An 18,567-nucleotide genomic window follows, 5' to 3' on the forward strand; every position below is an offset into this window, starting at 1 on the left:
GTGAGTAGTGGTGAGTGTTGGTGAGTAGTGGTGAGTAGTGGTGAGTAGTGGTGAGTAGTGGTGAGTAGTGGTGAGTGTTGGTGAGTAGTGGTGAGTGGTGGTGAGTAGTGGTGAGTAGTGGTGAGTAGTGGTGAGTGAGTAGTGGTGAGTAGTGGTGAGTAGTGGTGAGTAGTGGTGAGTGGTGGTGACTAGTGGTGAGTAGTGGTGAGTAGTGGTGAGTGAGTAGTGGTGAGTAGTGGTGAGTGAGTAGTGGTGAGTAGTGGGAGTGAGTAGTGGTGAGTAGTGGTGAGTGAGTAGTGGTGAGTGTTGGTGAGTAGTGGTGAGTGGTGGTGAGTAGTGGTGAGTAGTGGTGAGTGTTGGTGAGTAGTGGTGAGTGTTGGTGAGTAGTGGTGAGTAGTGGTGAGTGAGTAGTGGTGAGTAGTGGTGAGTAGTGGTGAGTGTGGTGAGTAGTGGTGAGTAGTGGTGAGTAGTGGTGAGTGGTGGTGAGTAGTGGTGAGTGGTGGTGAGTAGTGGTGAGTAGTGGTGAGTAGTGGTGAGTGGTGGTGAGTAGTGGTGAGTAGTGGTGAGTAGTGGTGAGTAGTGGTGAGTAGTGGTGAGTAGTGGTGAGTGAGTAGTGGTGAGTAGTGGTGAGTGAGTAGTGGTGAGTGTTGGTGAGTAGTGGTGAGTAGTGGTGGTGAGTAGTGGTGAGTAGTGGTGAGTAGTGGTGAGTGAGTAGTGGTGAGTAGTGGTGAGTAGTGGTGGTGAGTAGTGGTGAGTAGTGGTGGTGAGTGTTGGTGAGTGAGTAGTGGTGAGTAGTGGTGAGTGAGTAGTGGTGAGTAGTGGTGAGTGAGTAGTGGTGAGTAGTGGTGAGTAGTGGTGAGTGAGTAGTGGTGAGTGTTGGTGAGTAGTGGTGGTGAGTAGTGGTGGTGAGTAGTGGTGAGTAGTGGTGAGTAGTGTTGGTGAGTAGTGGTGAGTAGTGGTGAGTAGTGGTGGTGAGTAGTGGTGAGTGTTGGTGAGTGAGTAGTGGTGAGTAGTGGTGAGTGAGTAGTGGTGAGTAGTGGTGAGTGTTGGTGAGTGAGTAGTGGTGAGTAGTGGTGAGTGTTGGTGAGTAGTGGTGAGTGGTGGTGGTGAGTAGTGGTGAGTAGTGGTGGTGAGTAGTGGTGAGTGTTGGTGAGTAGTGGTGGTGAGTAGTGGTGAGTAGTGGTGAGTAGTGGTGAGTGGTGGTGAGTGTTGGTGAGTGAGTAGTGGTGAGTAGTGGTGAGTGTTGGTGAGTGAGTAGTGGTGAGTAGTGGTGAGTGTTGGTGAGTGAGTAGTGGTGAGTAGTGGTGAGTGTTGGTGAGTGAGTAGTGGTGAGTAGTGGTGAGTGTTGGTGAGTAGTGGTGAGTAGTGGTGAGTAGTGGTGAGTGGTGGTGAGTAGTAGTGGTGAGTAGTGGTGAGTGGTGGTGAGTAGTAGTGGTGAGTAGTGGTGGTGAGTGGTGGTGAGTAGTGGTGAGTAGTGGTGAGTGAGTAGTGGTGAGTAGTGGTGAGTGGTGGTGGTGAGTAGTAGTGGTGAGTAGTGGTGAGTAGTGGTGAGTGAGTGTTGGTGAGTAGTGGTGAGTGTTGGTGAGTGGTGGTGAGTGGTGGTGAGTGTTGGTGAGTGGTGGTGAGTGGTGGTGAGTGGTGGTGAGTAGTGGTGAGTGTTGGTGAGTAGTGGTGAGTGTTGGTGAGTGGTGGTGAGTGGTGGTGAGTGGTGGTGAGTAGTGGTGAGTGTTGGTGAGTGGTGGTGAGTAGTGGTGAGTGTTGGTGAGTGGTGGTGAGTGGTGGTGAGTAGTGGTGAGTGTTGGTGAGTGGTGGTGAGTGGTGGTGAGTGGTGTTGAGTGGTGGTGAGTGGTGGTGAGTGGTGGTGAGTGGTGGTGAGTGGTGGTGAGTGTTGGTGAGTAGTAGTGGTGAGTAGTGGTGAGTGAGTAGTGGTGAGTGAGTAGTGGTGAGTGAGTGGTGGTGAGTGGTGGTGAGTGTTGGTGAGTAGTGGTGAGTAGTGGTGAGTAGTAGTGGTGAGTAGTGGTGAGTAGTAGTGGTGAGTAGTGGTGAGTAGTGGTGAGTAGTAGTGGTGAGTGTTGGTGAGTGTTGGTGAGTAGTGGTGAGTAGTGGTGAGTGAGTGGTGGTGAGTGTTGGTGAGTAGTGGTGAGTGTTGGTGAGTAGTAGTGGTGAGTAGTGGTGAGTAGTAGTGGTGAGTAGTGGTGAGTGTTGGTGAGTGGTGGTGAGTAGTGGTGGTGAGTGAGTAGTGGTGAGTAGTGGTGAGTAGTGTTGGTGAGTAGTGGTGAGTAGTAGTGGTGAGTAGTAGTGGTGAGTAGTGGTGAGTGGTGGTGAGTGTTGGTGAGTAGTGGTGAGTAGTAGTGGTGAGTAGTGGTGAGTGTTGGTGAGTAGTGGTGAGTAGTGGTGGTGAGTAGTGTTGGTGAGTGTTGGTGAGTGAGTAGTGGTGAGTGTTGGTGAGTGAGTAGTGGTGAGTAGTGGTGAGTGTTGGTGAGTGGTGAGTGAGTAGTGGTGAGTGTTGGTGAGTGGTGGTGAGTAGTGGTGGTGAGTGTTGGTGAGTAGTGGTGGTGAGTAGTGGTGAGTAGTGGTGGTGAGTGTTGGTGAGTAGTGGTGGTGAGTAGTAGTGGTGAGTAGTGGTGAGTAGTAGTGGTGAGTAGTGCTGGTGAGTGTTGGTGAGTAGTAGTGGTGAGTGTTGGTGAGTGTTGGTGAGTGTTGGTGAGTAGTGGTGGTGAGTAGTGGTGGTGAGTGTTGGTGAGTAGTGGTGAGTAGTAGTGGTGAGTGTTGGTGAGTGTTGGTGAGTAGTGGTGAGTAGTGGTGAGTAGTGGTGAGTGTTGGTGGTGAGTGTTGGTGAGTAGTGGTGAGTAGTAGTGGTGAGTGTTGGTGAGTGTTGGTGAGTAGTGGTGAGTGTTGGTGAGTAGTGGTGAGTAGTGTTGGTGAGTGTTGGTGAGTAGTGGTGAGTAGTGTTGGTGAGTGTTGGTGAGTAGTGGTGAGTAGTGGTGAGTGTTGGTGAGTAGTGGTGAGTAGTAGTGGTGAGTGTTGGTGAGTAGTGGTGAGTAGTGGTGAGTAGTGTTGGTGAGTAGTGGTGAGTAGTGGTGAGTAGTGGTGAGTAGTGGTGAGTGTTGGTGAGTAGTGGTGAGTAGTAGTGGTGAGTGTTGGTGAGTAGTGGTGAGTAGTGGTGAGTGTTGGTGAGTGTTGGTGAGTAGTGGTGAGTAGTGGTGAGTAGTGGTGAGTGTTGGTGAGTAGTGGTGAGTAGTAGTGGTGAGTGTTGGTGAGTAGTGGTGAGTAGTGGTGAGTGTTGGTGAGTGTTGGTGAGTAGTGGTGGTGAGTGTTGGTGAGTGTTGGTGAGTAGTGGTGGTGAGTAGTGGTGAGTAGTAGTGGTGAGTAGTGGTGAGTAGTGGTGGTGAGTAGTGGTGAGTAGTAGTGGTGAGTAGTGGTGAGTGAGTAGTGGTGAGTAGTGGTGAGTAGTGTTGGTGAGTGTTGGTGAGTAGTGGTGAGTAGTGGTGAGTGTTGGTGAGTGTTGGTGAGTGTTGGTGAGTGTTGGTGAGTAGTGTTGGTGAGTGTTGGTGAGTAGTAGTGGTGAGTAGTAGTGGTGAGTAGTGGTGAGTGTTGGTGAGTGTTGGTGAGTAGTGGTGAGTAGTGGTGGTGAGTAGTGGTGAGTAGTGGTGGTGAGTAGTGGTGAGTAGTAGTGGTGAGTAGTGGTGAGTAGTAGTGGTGAGTGTTGGTGAGTAGTGGTGAGTAGTAGTGGTGAGTAGTGGTGAGTGAGTAGTGGTGAGTGTTGGTGAGTGTTGGTGAGTGTTGGTGAGTAGTGTTGGTGAGTGTTGGTGAGTGAGTAGTGGTGAGTGTTGGTGAGTGTTGGTGAGTGTTGGTGAGTAGTGGTGAGTGTTGGTGGTAGTGGTGAGTGTTGGTGAGTAGTAGTGGTGAGTAGTGGTGGTGAGTAGTGGTGAGTGTTGGTGAGTAGTGGTGAGTGATGGTGAGTGTTGGTGAGTGTTGGTGAGTAGTGGTGAGTAGTGGTGAGTGTTGGTGAGTAGTGGTGAGTAGTGGTGAGTGTTGGTGAGTAGTGGTGAGTGTTGGTGAGTGTTGGTGAGTGTTGGTGAGTGTTGGTGAGTAGTAGTGGTGAGTGTTGGTGAGTGTTGGTGAGTGTTGGTGAGTAGTAGTGGTGAGTGTTGGTGAGTGTTGGTGAGTGTTGGTGAGTGTTGGTGAGTAGTAGTGGTGAGTGTTGGTGAGTGTTGGTGAGTGTTGGTGAGTGTTGGTGAGTAGTAGTGGTGAGTGTTGGTGAGTGTTGGTGAGTGTTGGTGAGTAGTAGTGGTGAGTGTTGGTGAGTGTTGGTGAGTGTTGGTGAGTGTTGGTGAGTAGTAGTGGTGAGTGTTGGTGAGTGTTGGTGAGTGTTGGTGAGTAGTAGTGGTGAGTGTTGGTGAGTGTTGGTGAGTGTTGGTGAGTACTTCTTCTTGTCGCTGGCGTCCCATGGGGAGGGCAGCCCGGTGAGCAGTGTGGAGTCGCCGTGCAATGTGGGAGCCGCCCCCCCAGGTGCCGCCGCATGCCCAACCGAGTCTACACAACAACACCCACCACCAACACAACCACACAACAACCACCACCAACAACAACCACCAACAACAACCAACCACCAACAACAATCACCAACAACCACCAACAACAATCACCAACAACCACCAACAACAACAATCACCAACAACAACAATCATCAACAACAATCACCAACAACAACAACCACCAACAACAACAACAACCATCAACAACAATCACCAACAACAACAATCACCAACAACAACCATTAACAACAACAATCAACAACAATAACAACAATCAACAACAATAACAACCACAACAACAATCACCATCAACAACAACCTCACTCACACTCACCCACTCACTCACACCCTGTCACACCCCCTCACACCCCCACTCACTCACACATCCTCACTCTCACACCGTCACACCCCCTCACACTCACCCACTCACCCTGTCACACCCCCTCACACTCTCACACTCACTCACTCACACACCCACTCACACACCTTGTCACACCCCACTCACTCTCACACCCACTCACTCACACTCACACCCTGTCACACCCCACTCACTCACACATCCTCACTCTCACTCACACTCACTCACACACCCTGTCACACCCCCACTCACTCTCACAACCACTCACACACCCTGTCACACCCCACTCACACACACTCTGTCACACCCCCTCACCCTCACACCCCCACTCACTCACACACCCTGTCACACCCCCTCACCCCCACTCACACACACTCAAACACCCTGTCACACCCTGTCACACACCCACTCACACTCACTCACACACCCTGTCACACCCCCACTCACACACACTCACACACACCCTGTCACACCCCCTCACACTCACACACCGTCACACACCCTGTCACACCCTCTCACACCCCCACTCACTCACACACCCTGTCACACCGTCACACACACACTCACATACACCCTGTGACACCCTGTGACACCCTGTGACACCCCCACTCACACACACTCACACTCACTCACACACCCTGTGACACCCTGTGACACCCTGTGACACCCCCTCACTCACTCACACACCCTGTCACACACACACTCACACACACCCTGTGACACCCCCACTCACACTCACTCACACACTCACACACACCCTGTGACACCCTATGACACCCTGTGACACCCTCACTCACACAACCTGTGACACCCCCACTCACACACACTCACACACACTCTGTGACACCCTGTGACACCCCCTCTCACACTCACTCACACACACTCACACACACCCTGTGACACCCCCTCTCACACTCACTCACACACACACCCTGTGACACCCTGTGAAACCCTGTCACACCCTCACTCACTCACACACCCTGTGACACCCCCACTCACACACACACCCTGTGACACCCCCACTCACACTCACTCACACTCACTCACACACACTCACACACTCCCTGTGACACCCCGTCCCTCGCTCTCGCCCAGCGCCCCCACTCACCGACTTGATGAAGGTGTGCAGGAGGTGTTTGCTGAACTGAGAGAGGAAGCTGGGCTCAGAGAACATGGCCAGCTCCGGCGTGCCCTGCACACAGACACACAGAGGCCCTGCAGACTCCCTGCACCACCACCACCACACTCACACAGAGGCCCTGTAGACTCCCTGCAGCACCACCACCACACTCACTCAGAGGCCCTGTAGACTCCCTGCAGCACCACCACACTCACACAGAGGCCCTGTAGACTCCCTGCAGCACCACCACCACTACCACACTCACACAGAGGCCCTGTAGACTCCCTGCACCACCACCACACTCACACAGAGGCCCTGTAGACTCCCTGCAGCACCACCACCACACTCACACAGAGGCCCTGTAGACTCCCTGCAGCACCACCACCACACTCACACAGAGGCCCTGTAGACTCCCTGCACCACCACCACCACACTCACACAGAGGCCCTGCAGACTCCCTGCACCACCACTCCCACACTCACACAGAGGCCCTGTAGACTCCCTGCAGCACCACAGTCACACAGAGGCCCTGTAGACTCCCTGCAGCACCACCACCACACTCACACAGAGGCCCTGTAGACTCCCTGCACCACCACCACACTCACACAGAGGCCCTGAGACGTAGCCAGAGACAACAGCGAGAGACAACAGTGAGAGACACAGTGAGAGACACAGTGAGAGACAACAGTGAGAGACACAGTGAGACACAGCGAGAGACACAGCGAGAGACAGTGAGACACAGAGAGACAGTGAGACACAGAGAGACACAGAGACACAGTGAGACAGTGAGACACAGAGAGACAACAGCTAGAGACAGGGTTGATACCTCGTGCAGGCAGCAGTAGAGGAAGGGACCCTGCGAGACGAGAGACACAGTGAGACACAACAGAGAGACACAGTGAGACACAGTGAGACACAGTCAGACACAGAGAGACACAGAGACAACACAGAGAGACACAGCTAGAGACAGGGCTGATACCTCGTGCAGGCAGCAGTAGAGGAAGGGACCCTGCGACACGAGAGACACAGAGAGACACAGCTAGAGACACAGAGACACAGAGAGACAGTGAGACAACAGCGAGACAACACAGAGAGACAACAGCGAGAGAGACAGGGTTGATACCTCGTGCAGGCAGCAGTAGAGGAAGGGACCCTGCGACACGAGAGACACATTGAGACACAGTGAGACACAGAGAGACACAGTGAGACACAGAGAGACACAGAGAGAGACACAGTGAGAGAGACAGGGTTGATACCTCGTGCAGGCAGCAGTAGAGGAAGGGACCCTGCGACACGAGACACAGTTAGACACAACAGAGAGACACAGCTAGAGACACAGAGAGACACAGAGACACAGAGAGACAACACAGAGAGACAGGGCTGATACCTCGTGCAGGCAGCAGTAGAGGAAGGGACCCTGCGACACGAGAGACACATAGAGACACAGCTAGAGACACAGAGACACAGAGAGACAGTGAGACAACAGCGAGACAACACAGAGAGACACAGCTAGAGACAGGGTTGATACCTCGTGCAGGCAGCAGTAGAGGAAGGGACCCTGCGAGACGAGAGACACAGTGAGACACAGAGAGACACAGAGACAACACAGAGAGACACAGCGAGAGAGACGGGTTGATACCTCGTGCAGGCAGCAGTAGAGGAAGGGACCCTGCGAGACGAGAGACACAGTGAGACACACAGAGACACAGAGACAACACAGAGAGACAACACAGAGAGACAGGTTGATACCTCGTGCAGGCAGCAGTAGAGGAAGGGACCCTGCGACACGAGAGACACAGAGAGACACAGAGACACAGAGAGACAACAGTGAGACACAGTGAGACACAACACAGAGAGACACAGAGAGACAACACAGAGAGACACAGCTAGAGACAGGGCTGATACCTCGTGCAGGCAGCAGTAGAGGAAGGGACCCTGTGACACGAGAGACACAGAGAGACACAGTGACACAGAGAGACAACACAGAGAGACAACAGCTAGAGACGGGTTGATACCTCGTGCAGGCAGCAGTAGAGGAAGGGACCCTGTGACACGAGAGACACAGAGAGACACAGTGACACAGAGAGACAACACAGAGAGACACAGCTAGAGAGACAGGGTTGATACCTCGTGCAGGCAGCAGTAGAGGAAGGGACCCTGCGACACGAGACACAGAGAGACACAACAGCGAGACACAGAGACACAGAGAGACAGTGACACAGTGAGACACAGAGAGACAACACAGAGAGACACAACAGAGAGACACAGAGACACAGTGAGACAACAGCTAGAGACAGGGCAGATACCTCGTGCAGGCAGCAGTAGAGGAAGGGACCCTGCGAGACGAGAGACACAGTGAGACAGCGAGAGACACAGAGAGACACAGAGAGACACAACAGTGAGACAGTGAGACACAGAGAGACAACAGCGAGAGAGACGGGTTGATACCTCGTGCAGGCAGCAGTAGAGGAAGGGACCCTGCGACACGAGAGACACAGAGAGACAGTGAGACAGTGAGACAACAGCGAGAGACAGTGAGACACAGAGAGACACAACAGAGAGACACAGAGAGACAACACAGAGAGACACAGCTAGAGACAGGGCTGATACCTCGTGCAGGCAGCAGTAGAGGAAGGGACCCTGCGACACGAGAGACACAGAGAGACACAGAGACACAGAGAGACAGAGAGACAACACAGAGAGACAACAGCTATAGACAGGGTTGATACCTCGTGCAGGCAGCAGTAGAGGAAGGGACCCTGCGACACGAGAGACACAGAGAGACACAGTGAGACACAGAGACACAGTGAGACACAGCGAGAGACACAGTGAGACACAGAGAGACACAGAGACAACACAGTGAGACAACACAGAGAGACAGGGTTGATACCTCGTGCAGGCAGCAGTAGAGGAAGGGACCCTGCGAGACGAGAGACACAGTGAGACACAGAGAGACACAGAGAGACACAGAGACACAGAGAGACACAGAGAGACAACAGTGAGACACAGTGAGACACAACACAGAGAGACACAGAGACAACACAGAGAGACACAGCTAGAGACACAGAGAGACACAGAGACAACACAGTGAGACACAGCGAGAGAGACAGGGTTGATACCTCGTGCAGGCAGCAGTAGAGGAAGGGACCCTGCGAGACGAGAGACACAGAGACACAGTGAGACAGTGAGACACAGAGAGACAACACAGAGAGACACAGAGACAACACAGAGAGACAACACAGAGAGACAGGGTTGATACCTCGTGCAGGCAGCAGTAGAGGAAGGGACCCTGCGACACGAGAGACACAGAGAGACACAGCTAGAGACACACACAGAGAGACAGAGAGACACAGCTAGAGACGGGTTGATACCTCGTGCAGGCAGCAGTAGAGGAAGGGACCCTGCGAGACGAGAGACACAGTGAGACACAACAGAGAGACACAGAGAGACAACACAGAGAGACACAGCTAGAGACAGGGTTGATACCTCGTGCAGGCAGCAGTAGAGGAAGGGACCCTGCGAGACGAGAGACACAGTGAGACACAGAGAGACACAGAGACAACACAGAGAGACACAGTGAGCCACAGAGACACAGTGAGACAGTGAGACACAGAGAGACAACACAGAGAGACACAGAGACACAGTGAGACAACACAGAGAGACAGGGCTGATACCTCGTGCAGGCAGCAGTAGAGGAAGGGACCCTGCGAGACGACGCGGCCGGTGCCCACGCACGACGTCACGGCCTCGTGCAGGCTGCACAGCTGCCGCTTGGCCTGCTCCACGCCACGCAGCAGCAGAGACACGTTGCCCCTGCGCGGAGACACGGAGAGAGGCGGGGGGGAGACACGGGGAGACACGGGGAGACACGCGTGGAGACACGGGGAGACACGGGGAGACACGGGGAGACACGCGGGGAGACACGGGGAGACACGGGGAGACACGGGGAGACACGGTAGGACACGGGGAGACACGCGGGGAGACACGGGGAGACACGGGGAGACACGCGTGGAGACACGGGGAGACACAGTGAGACAGGGGGGGAGACACGGGGAGACACGCGTGGAGACACGGGGAGACACGGGGAGACACGGGGAGACACGGGGAGACGGGGGGAGACACGGGGAGATTCGGTGACACGCGGGGAGACACGCGGGGAGACACGGGGAGACACGCAGTGAGACACGCAGAGGCTCGGTGAGACGCGGGGAGACACGGTGAGACACGGTGAGACACGCGGGGAGACACGGTGAGACACGGTGAGACACGCGGGGAGACACGGTGAGACACGGTGAGACACGCAGAGGCTCGGTGAGACAGGGGGGAGACACGGAGACATGACGACACGTGGGGAGACACGTGGGGAGAGACGTGGGGGGTGAGACACGGGGGGTGGGGCGAGACACAGGGGGACAGCCACGAGGGGGGTGGGGTGAGGTGAGAGAGACACAGGGGAGAGAGACACAGGTGAGAGAGAGACACAGGTGGTGAGAGAGACACAGGTGAGAGAGAGAGACACAGGAGAGAGAGAGACACAGGTGAGAGAGACACAGGTGAGAGAGACACAGGTGAGAGAGACACAGGTGAGAGACACAGGTGGTGAGAGACAGGAGAGAGAGAGACAGGTGAGAGAGAGACACAGGTGAGAGAGACACAGGTGAGAGAGAGAGACACAGGTGAGAGAGACACAGGTGAGAGAGAGACACAGGTGGTGAGAGAGACACAGGTGGTGAGAGAGACACAGGTGAGAGAGAGACACAGGTGGTGAGAGAGACACAGGTGAGAGAGACACAGGTGAGAGAGACACAGGTGAGAGAGACACAGGTGAGAGAGACACAGGTGGTGAGAGAGACACAGGTGAGAGAGAGACACAGGAGAGAGAGAGACACAGGTGAGAGAGACACAGGTGAGAGAGACACAGGTGAGAGAGACATAGGTGAGAGACACAGGTGGTGAGAGACAGGAGAGAGAGAGACAGGTGAGAGAGAGACACAGGTGAGAGAGACACAGGTGAGAGAGAGAGACACAGGTGAGAGAGACACAGGTGAGAGAGAGACACAGGTGGTGAGAGAGACACAGGTGGTGAGAGAGACACAGGTGAGAGAGAGACACAGGTGGTGAGAGAGACACAGGTGAGAGAGACACAGGTGAGAGAGACACAGGTGAGAGAGACACAGGTGAGAGAGACACAGGTGGTGAGAGAGACACAGGTGGTGAGAGAGACACAGGTGAGAGAGAGACACAGGTGGTGAGAGAGACACAGGTGAGAGAGACACAGGTGAGAGAGACACAGGTGAGAGAGACACAGGTGAGAGAGACACAGGTGAGAGAGACAGGTGAGAGAGAGACACAGGTGAGACACACAGGTGAGAGAGAGACACAGGTGAGAGAGACACAGGTGAGAGACACAGGTGAGATAGAGACACAGGTGAGAGACACAGGTGAGAGAGACACAGGTGAGAGAGACACAGGTGAGAGAGAGACAGGTGAGAGAGAGACAGGTGAGAGAGAGACACAGGTGGTGAGAGAGACACAGGTGGTGAGAGAGACACAGGTGAGAGAGACACAGGTGAGAGAGACACAGGTGAGAGAGAGACACAGGTGGAGAGAGACACAGGTGGTGAGAGAGACACAGGTGAGAGAGACACAGGTGAGAGAGACACAGGTGAGAGACACAGGTGAGAGAGACACAGGTGAGAGAGACACAGGTGAGAGAGAGACAGGTGAGAGAGAGACAGGTGAGAGAGAGACACAGGTGGTGAGAGAGACACAGGTGGTGAGAGAGACACAGGTGAGAGAGACACAGGTGAGAGAGAGACACAGGTGGAGAGAGACACAGGTGGTGAGAGAGACACAGGTGAGAGAGACACAGGTGAGAGAGACACAGGTGAGAGACACAGGTGAGAGAGACACAGGTGAGAGAGACACAGGTGAGAGAGACACAGGTGAGAGAGAGACACAGGTGAGAGAGACACAGGAGAGAGAGACACAGGTGAGAGAGACACAGGAGGTGAGAGAGACACAGGTGGTGAGAGACACAGGTGAGAGACAGACACAGGTGAGAGAGACACAGGTGAGAGACAGACACAGGTGAGAGAGACACAGGTGAGAGAGAGACACAGGTGAGAGAGACACAGGTGAGAGACACAGGTGAGTTAGAGACACAGGTGAGAGAGACACAGGTGAGATAGAGAGACAGGTGAGAGACAGACACAGGTGAGAGACAGACACAGGTGAGAGAGACACAGGTGAGAGAGACACAGGAGAGACAGACACAGGAGGTGAGACAGACACAGGAGGTGAGATAGAGACACAGGTGAGAGAGACACAGGAGAGAGAGACACAGGTGAGAGACACAGGTGAGAGAGACACAGGAGAGAGAGACACAGGTGAGAGAGACAGGTGAGAGAGAGAGACACAGATGAGAGAGACACAGGTGAGAGAGACACAGGTGAGAGAGACACAGGTGAGAGAGACACAGGTGGTGAGAGAGACACAGGTGAGAGAGAGACAGGTGAGAGAGACACAGGTGAGAGAGACAGGTGGTGAGAGAGACACAGGTGAGAGAGAGACACAGGTGAGAGAGACACAGGTGAGAGAGACAGGTGAGAGAGAGACAGGTGAGAGAGACACAGGTGAGAGAGACACAGGTGAGAGAGACACAGGTGAGAGAGAGACAGGTGAGAGAGACACAGGAGAGAGAGACACAGGTGAGAGAGACACAGGTGAGAGAGACACAGGTGAGAGAGACACAGGTGAGAGAGACACAGGTGAGAGGGACACAGGTGAGAGAGACACAGGTGAGAGAGACAGGTGGTGAGAGAGACACAGGTGAGAGAGACACAGGTGAGAGAGAGACACAGGTGAGAGAGAGACAGGTGAGAGAGACAGGTGAGAGAGAGACATAGGTGAGAGAGACACAGGTGAGAGAGAGACACAGGTGAGAGAGAGACACAGGTGGTGAGAGAGAGACACAGGTGAGAGAGAGACACAGGAGAGAGAGACACAGGTGAGAGAGAGACACAGGTGAGAGAGACAGGTGAGAGAGAGACAGGTGAGAGAGAGACACAGGTGAGATAGAGACACAGGTGAGATAGAGACACAGGTGAGAGAGACACAGGTGAGAGAGAGACACAGGTGAGAGAGAGACACAGGTGAGAGAGAGACACAGGTGAGAGAGACACAGGTGAGAGAGAGAGACACAGGTGAGAGAGACACAGGTGGTGAGAGAGACACAGGTGGTGAGAGAGACACAGGTGAGAGAGACACAGGTGAGAGAGACACAGGTGAGAGAGAGACACAGGTGAGAGAGACAGGTGAGAGAGAGACAGGTGAGAGAGAGACAGGTGAGGGAGACACAGGTGAGAGAGACACAGGTGAGAGAGACAGGTGAGAGAGACAGGTGAGAGAGACAGGTGAGAGAGACACAGGTGAGAGAGAGACACAGGTGAGAGAGAGACACAGGTGAGAGAGACACAGGTGAGAGAGACAGGTGGTGAGAGAGACACAGGTGAGAGAGAGACAGGTGAGAGAGACACAGGTGAGAGAGACACAGGTGAGAGAGACAGGTGGTGAGAGAGACACAGGTGAGAGAGAGACACAGGTGAGAGAGAGACACAGGTGAGAGAGACAGGTGAGAGAGACACAGGTGAGAGAGACAGATGAGAGAGAGACACAGGTGAGAGAGACACAGGTGGTGAGAGAGACACAGGTGAGAGAGACACAGGTGAGAGAGAGACAGGTGAGAGAGAGACAGGTGAGAGAGACACAGGAGAGAGAGACACAGGTGAGATAGAGACACAGGTGAGAGAGACACAGGTGAGAGAGACACAGGTGAGAGAGACACAGGTGAGAGAGACACAGGTGAGAGAGACACAGGTGAGAGAGACAGGTGAGAGGGACACAGGTGAGATAGAGACACAGGTGAGAGAGACACAGGTGAGAGAGACACAGGTGAGAGAGACAGGTGGTGAGAGAGACAGGTGGTGAGAGAGACACAGGTGAGAGACACAGGTGAGAGAGACAGGTGGTGAGAGAGACACAGGTGAGAGAGACACAGGTGAGAGAGAGACAGGTGAGAGAGAGACACAGGTGAGAGAGACACAGGTGAGAGAGACACAGGTGAGAGAGACAGGTGAGATAGAGACACAGGTGAGAGAGACACAGGAGAGAGAGACACAGGTGAGATAGAGACACAGGTGAGAGAGACACAGGTGAGAGAGACACAGGTGAGAGAGACAGGTGAGAGACACAGGTGAGAGAGACACAGGTGAGAGAGAGACACAGGTGAGACACACAGGTGAGATAGAGACACAGGTGAGAGAGAGACACATGTGAGAGGGACACAGGTGAGAGAGGCACAGGTGAGAGAGAGACACAGGTGAGAGACACACAGGTGAGAGAGAGACACAGGTGAGAGAGAGACACAGGTGAGAGAGACACAGGTGAGAGACACACAGGTGAGATAGAGAGACACAGGTGAGATAGAGAGACAGGTGAGAGATACACAGGTGAGAGAGAGACACACAGGTGAGATAGAGACACAGGTGAGAGAGACACAGGTGAGAGAGACAGGTGAGAGAGACACAGGTGAGAGAGACACAGGTGAGAGAGACAGGTGAGAGGGACACAGGTGAGATAGAGACACAGGTGAGAGAGACACAGGTGAGAGAGACACAGGTGAGAGAGACAGGTGGTGAGAGAGACAGGTGGTGAGAGAGACACAGGTGAGAGACACAGGTGAGAGAGAGACACAGGTGAGAGAGAGACACAGGTGAGAGAGACACAGGTGAGAGAGACACAGGAGAGAGAGAGACACAGGTGAGAGAGACACAGGTGAGATAGAGACACAGGTGAGAGAGACACAGGTGAGAGAGACACAGGTGAGAGAGACAGGTGGTGAGAGAGACACAGGTGAGAGAGACACAGGTGAGAGAGAGACAGGTGAGAGAGAGACACAGGTGAGAGAGACACAGGTGAGAGAGACAGGTGAGATAGAGACACAGGTGAGAGAGACACAGGTGAGATAGAGACACAGGTGAGAGAGACACAGGTGAGAGAGACACAGGTGAGAGACAGGTGAGAGACACAGGTGAGAGAGACACAGGTGAGAGAGAGACACAGGTGAGAGAGAGACACAGGTGAGAGAGAGACACAGGTGAGACACACAGGTGAGATAGAGACACAGGTGAGAGAGAGACACATGTGAGAGGGACACAGGTGAGAGAGACACAGGTGAGAGAGAGACACAGGTGAGAGAGACACAGGTGGTGAGAGAGACACAGGTGGTGAGAGAGACACAGGTGAGAGAGAGACACAGGTGAGAGAGACACAGGTGAGCGAGACACAGGTGAGAGAGACACAGGTGAGAGACACAGGTGAGAGAGAGACACAGGTGAAAGACACAGGTGGTGAGAGAGAGACAGGAGAGAGAGACACAGGTGAGAGACACACAGGTGAGAGAGACACAGGTGAGAGACACATGTGAGAGACACAGGTGAGAGAGAGACACAGGTGAGAGACACAGGAGAGAGAGACACAGGTGAGAGAGACACAGGTGGTGAGAGAGACACAGGTGAGAGAGAGACACAGGTGAAAGACACAGGTGGTGAGAGAGAGACAGGAGAGAGAGACACAGGTGAGAGACACACAGGTGAGAGAGACACAGGTGAGAGACACAGGTGAGAGAGACACAGGTGGTGAGAGAGACAGGTGAGAGAGACACAGGTGAGAGAGACACAGGTGAGAGAGACACAGGTGAGAGAGACACAGGTGAGAGAGAGACACAGGTGAGAGAGACAGGTGAGAGAGAGACAGGTGAGAGAGAGACAGGTGAGAGAGACACAGGAGAGAGAGACACAGGTGAGATAGAGACACAGGTGAGATAGAGACACAGGTGAGAGAGACACAGGTGAGAGAGACACAGGTGAGAGAGAGACACAGGTGAGAGAGACACAGGTGAGAGAGACAGGTGAGAGAGACACAGGAGAGAGAGACACAGGTGAGATAGAGACACAGGTGAGAGAGACACAGGTGAGAGAGACAGGTGGTGAGAGAGACACAGGTGAGATAGAGACACAGGTGAGAGAGACAGGAGGTGAGAGACACAGGTGAGAGAGACACAGGTGAGAGAGACACAGGTGAGAGAGAGACACAGGTGGTGAGAGAGACACAGGTGAGAGAGAGACACAGGTGAGAGAGACACAGGTGAGAGAGACAGGTGAGAGAGACACAGGTGAGAGAGACACAGGTGAGAGAGAGACACAGGTGAGAGACACACAGGTGAGAGAGAGACACAGGTGAGAGAGAGACACAGGTGAGAGAGACACAGGTGGTGAGAGAGACAGGTGAGAGAGAGACACAGGTGAGAGAGACACAGGTGAGAGAGACACAGGTGAGAGAGACACAGGTGAGAGAGAGACACAGGTGAGATAGAGAGACAGGTGAGAGAGAGACACAGGTGAGAGAGAGACACAGGTGAGAGAGACACAGGTGAGAGAGAGACACAGGTGAGAGACACAGGTGGTGAGAGAGACACAGGTGAGAGAGACACAGGTGAGAGAGAGACACAGGTGAGAGAGAGACACAAGTGAGAGAGACACAGGAGAGAGAGACACAGGTGGTGAGAGAGACACAGGTGGTGAGAGAGACACAGGAGGGGAGAGAGACACAGGTGAGAGAGAGACACAGGTGAGAGAGAGACACAGGTGAGAGAGACACAGGTGAGAGAGACACAGGTGAGAGAGAGACACAGGTGAGATAGAGAGACAGGTGAGAGAGAGACACAGGTGAGAGAGAGACACAGGTGAGAGAGACACAGGTGAGAGAGAGACACAGGTGAGAGACACAGGTGGTGAGAGAGACACAGGTGAGAGAGACACAGGTGAGAGAGAGACACAGGTGAGAGAGAGACACAAGTGAGAGAGACACAGGAGAGAGAGACACAGGTGGTGAGAGAGACACAGGTGGTGAGAGAGACACAGGAGGGGAGAGAGACACAGGTGAGAGAGAGACACAGGTGAGAGAGAGACACAGGTGAGAGAGACACAGGTGAGAGAGACACAGGTGAGAGAGACACAGGTGAGAGAGAGACACAGGTGAGACAGAGACACAGGTGAGAGAGAGACACAGGTGAGAGAGACACAGGTGAGAGAGACAGGTGAGAGAGAGACAGGTGAGAGAGAGACACAGGTGGTGAGAGAGACACAGGTGAGAGAGACACAGGTGAGAGAGAGACACAGGTGAGAGAGACACAGGTGAGAGAGACACAGGTGAGAGAGACACAGGTGAGAGAGAGACACAGGTGAGATAGAGAGACAGGTGAGAGAGAGACACAGGTGAGAGAGAGACACAGGTGAGAGAGACACAGGTGAGAGAGAGACACAGGTGAGAGACACAGGTGGTGAGAGAGACACAGGTGAGAGAGACACAGGTGAGAGAGAGACACAGGTGAGAGAGAGACACAAGTGAGAGAGACACAGGAGAGAGAGACACAGGTGGTGAGAGAGACACAGGTGGTGAGAGAGACACAGGAGGGGAGAGAGACACAGGTGAGAGAGAGACACAGGTGAGAGAGAGACACAGGTGAGAGAGACACAGGTGAGAGAGACACAGGTGAGAGAGACACAGGTGAGAGAGAGACACAGGTGAGACAGAGACACAGGTGAGAGAGAGACACAGGTGAGAGAGAGACACAGGTGAGAGAGACAGGTGAGAGAGAGACAGGTGAGAGAGAGACACAGGTGGTGAGAGAGACACAGGTGAGAGAGACACAGGTGAGAGAGAGACACAGGTGAGAGACACACAGGTGAGAGAGACACAGGTGAGAGAGACAGGTGAGAGAGAGACAGGTGAGAGAGAGACACAGGTGAGAGAGACACAGGTGAGAGAGAGACACAGGTGCCGTACCTGGAGAGTGAGTGTAGGGCAGCGATGGCTCCCCCCCCTGCCCCTCCCCCAGGGTGTTCGGGGTCGGGGGTCGTGGAGGCCGCGAGGGCGGCGACCGCGAGGGCGACGTCCCCAGCCAGGAAGCGCGAGCGGAAGCCAAACTCGGCGCAGAAAGTCTGCACACGCATGTCCCCCATACTGGCACACACACACACAGCGGAGTGTAGCGGTGCAGTAGTAGTGTAGTAGTGGTAGTGTGTAGTGTAGTAGTGATGTAGTAGTGTATAGTGTAGTGTATAGTGTAGTAGTAGTATATAGTTTAGTAGTAGTGTAGTAGTGTATAGTGTAGTGTATAGTGTAGTAGTGTATAGTGTAGTGTATAGTGTATTGTATAGTAGTGTATAGTGTACTAGTGTAGTAGTGTATAGTGTAGTAGTGTAGTGTAGTAGTGTATAGTGTAGTAGTGTGTAGTGTAGTAGTGTATAGTGTAGTAGTGTATAGTGTAGTGTATAGTGTATTGTATAGTAGTGTATAGTGTAGTAGTGTAGTGTAGTAGTGTATAGTGTAGTAGTGTGTAGTGTAGTAGTGTATAGTGTAGTAGTGTATAGTGTAGTAGTGTATAGTATAGTGTAGTAGTGTATAGTGTAGTAGTGTGTAGTGTGGTG

The 18,567-nt window shown here is 53.5% G+C and overlaps 1 protein-coding gene across 1 annotated transcript in view; it reads right to left on the bottom strand.

The window, feature by feature from the left end:
• Positions 1 to 5,920: 5,920 nt before the first annotated feature.
• Positions 5,921 to 18,567, bottom strand: part of LOC142923260 (cell division control protein 45 homolog) — a 48,139-nt gene continuing 35,492 nt past the window's right edge. Inside the window, exons 13-15 of the mRNA XM_076064285.1 lie at positions 17,924 to 18,100; positions 9,691 to 9,829; positions 5,921 to 6,088 (exon numbers count right to left, since the gene is read on the bottom strand). Coding sequence (XP_075920400.1) covers positions 5,936 to 6,088; positions 9,691 to 9,829; positions 17,924 to 18,100 — 469 coding nt within the window. The 3' untranslated portion in view covers positions 5,921 to 5,935. The remainder of the gene's footprint in view (positions 6,089 to 9,690; positions 9,830 to 17,923; positions 18,101 to 18,567) is intronic.

This window comes from Petromyzon marinus, unplaced genomic scaffold, assembly GCF_048934315.1.
Source record: "Petromyzon marinus isolate PM22_M1 ecotype Great Lakes invasive population unplaced genomic scaffold, UKy_Petmar_22M1.pri1.0 PM_Scaffold_37, whole genome shotgun sequence".
Taxonomy (NCBI): Eukaryota; Metazoa; Chordata; class Hyperoartia; order Petromyzontiformes; family Petromyzontidae; genus Petromyzon; species Petromyzon marinus.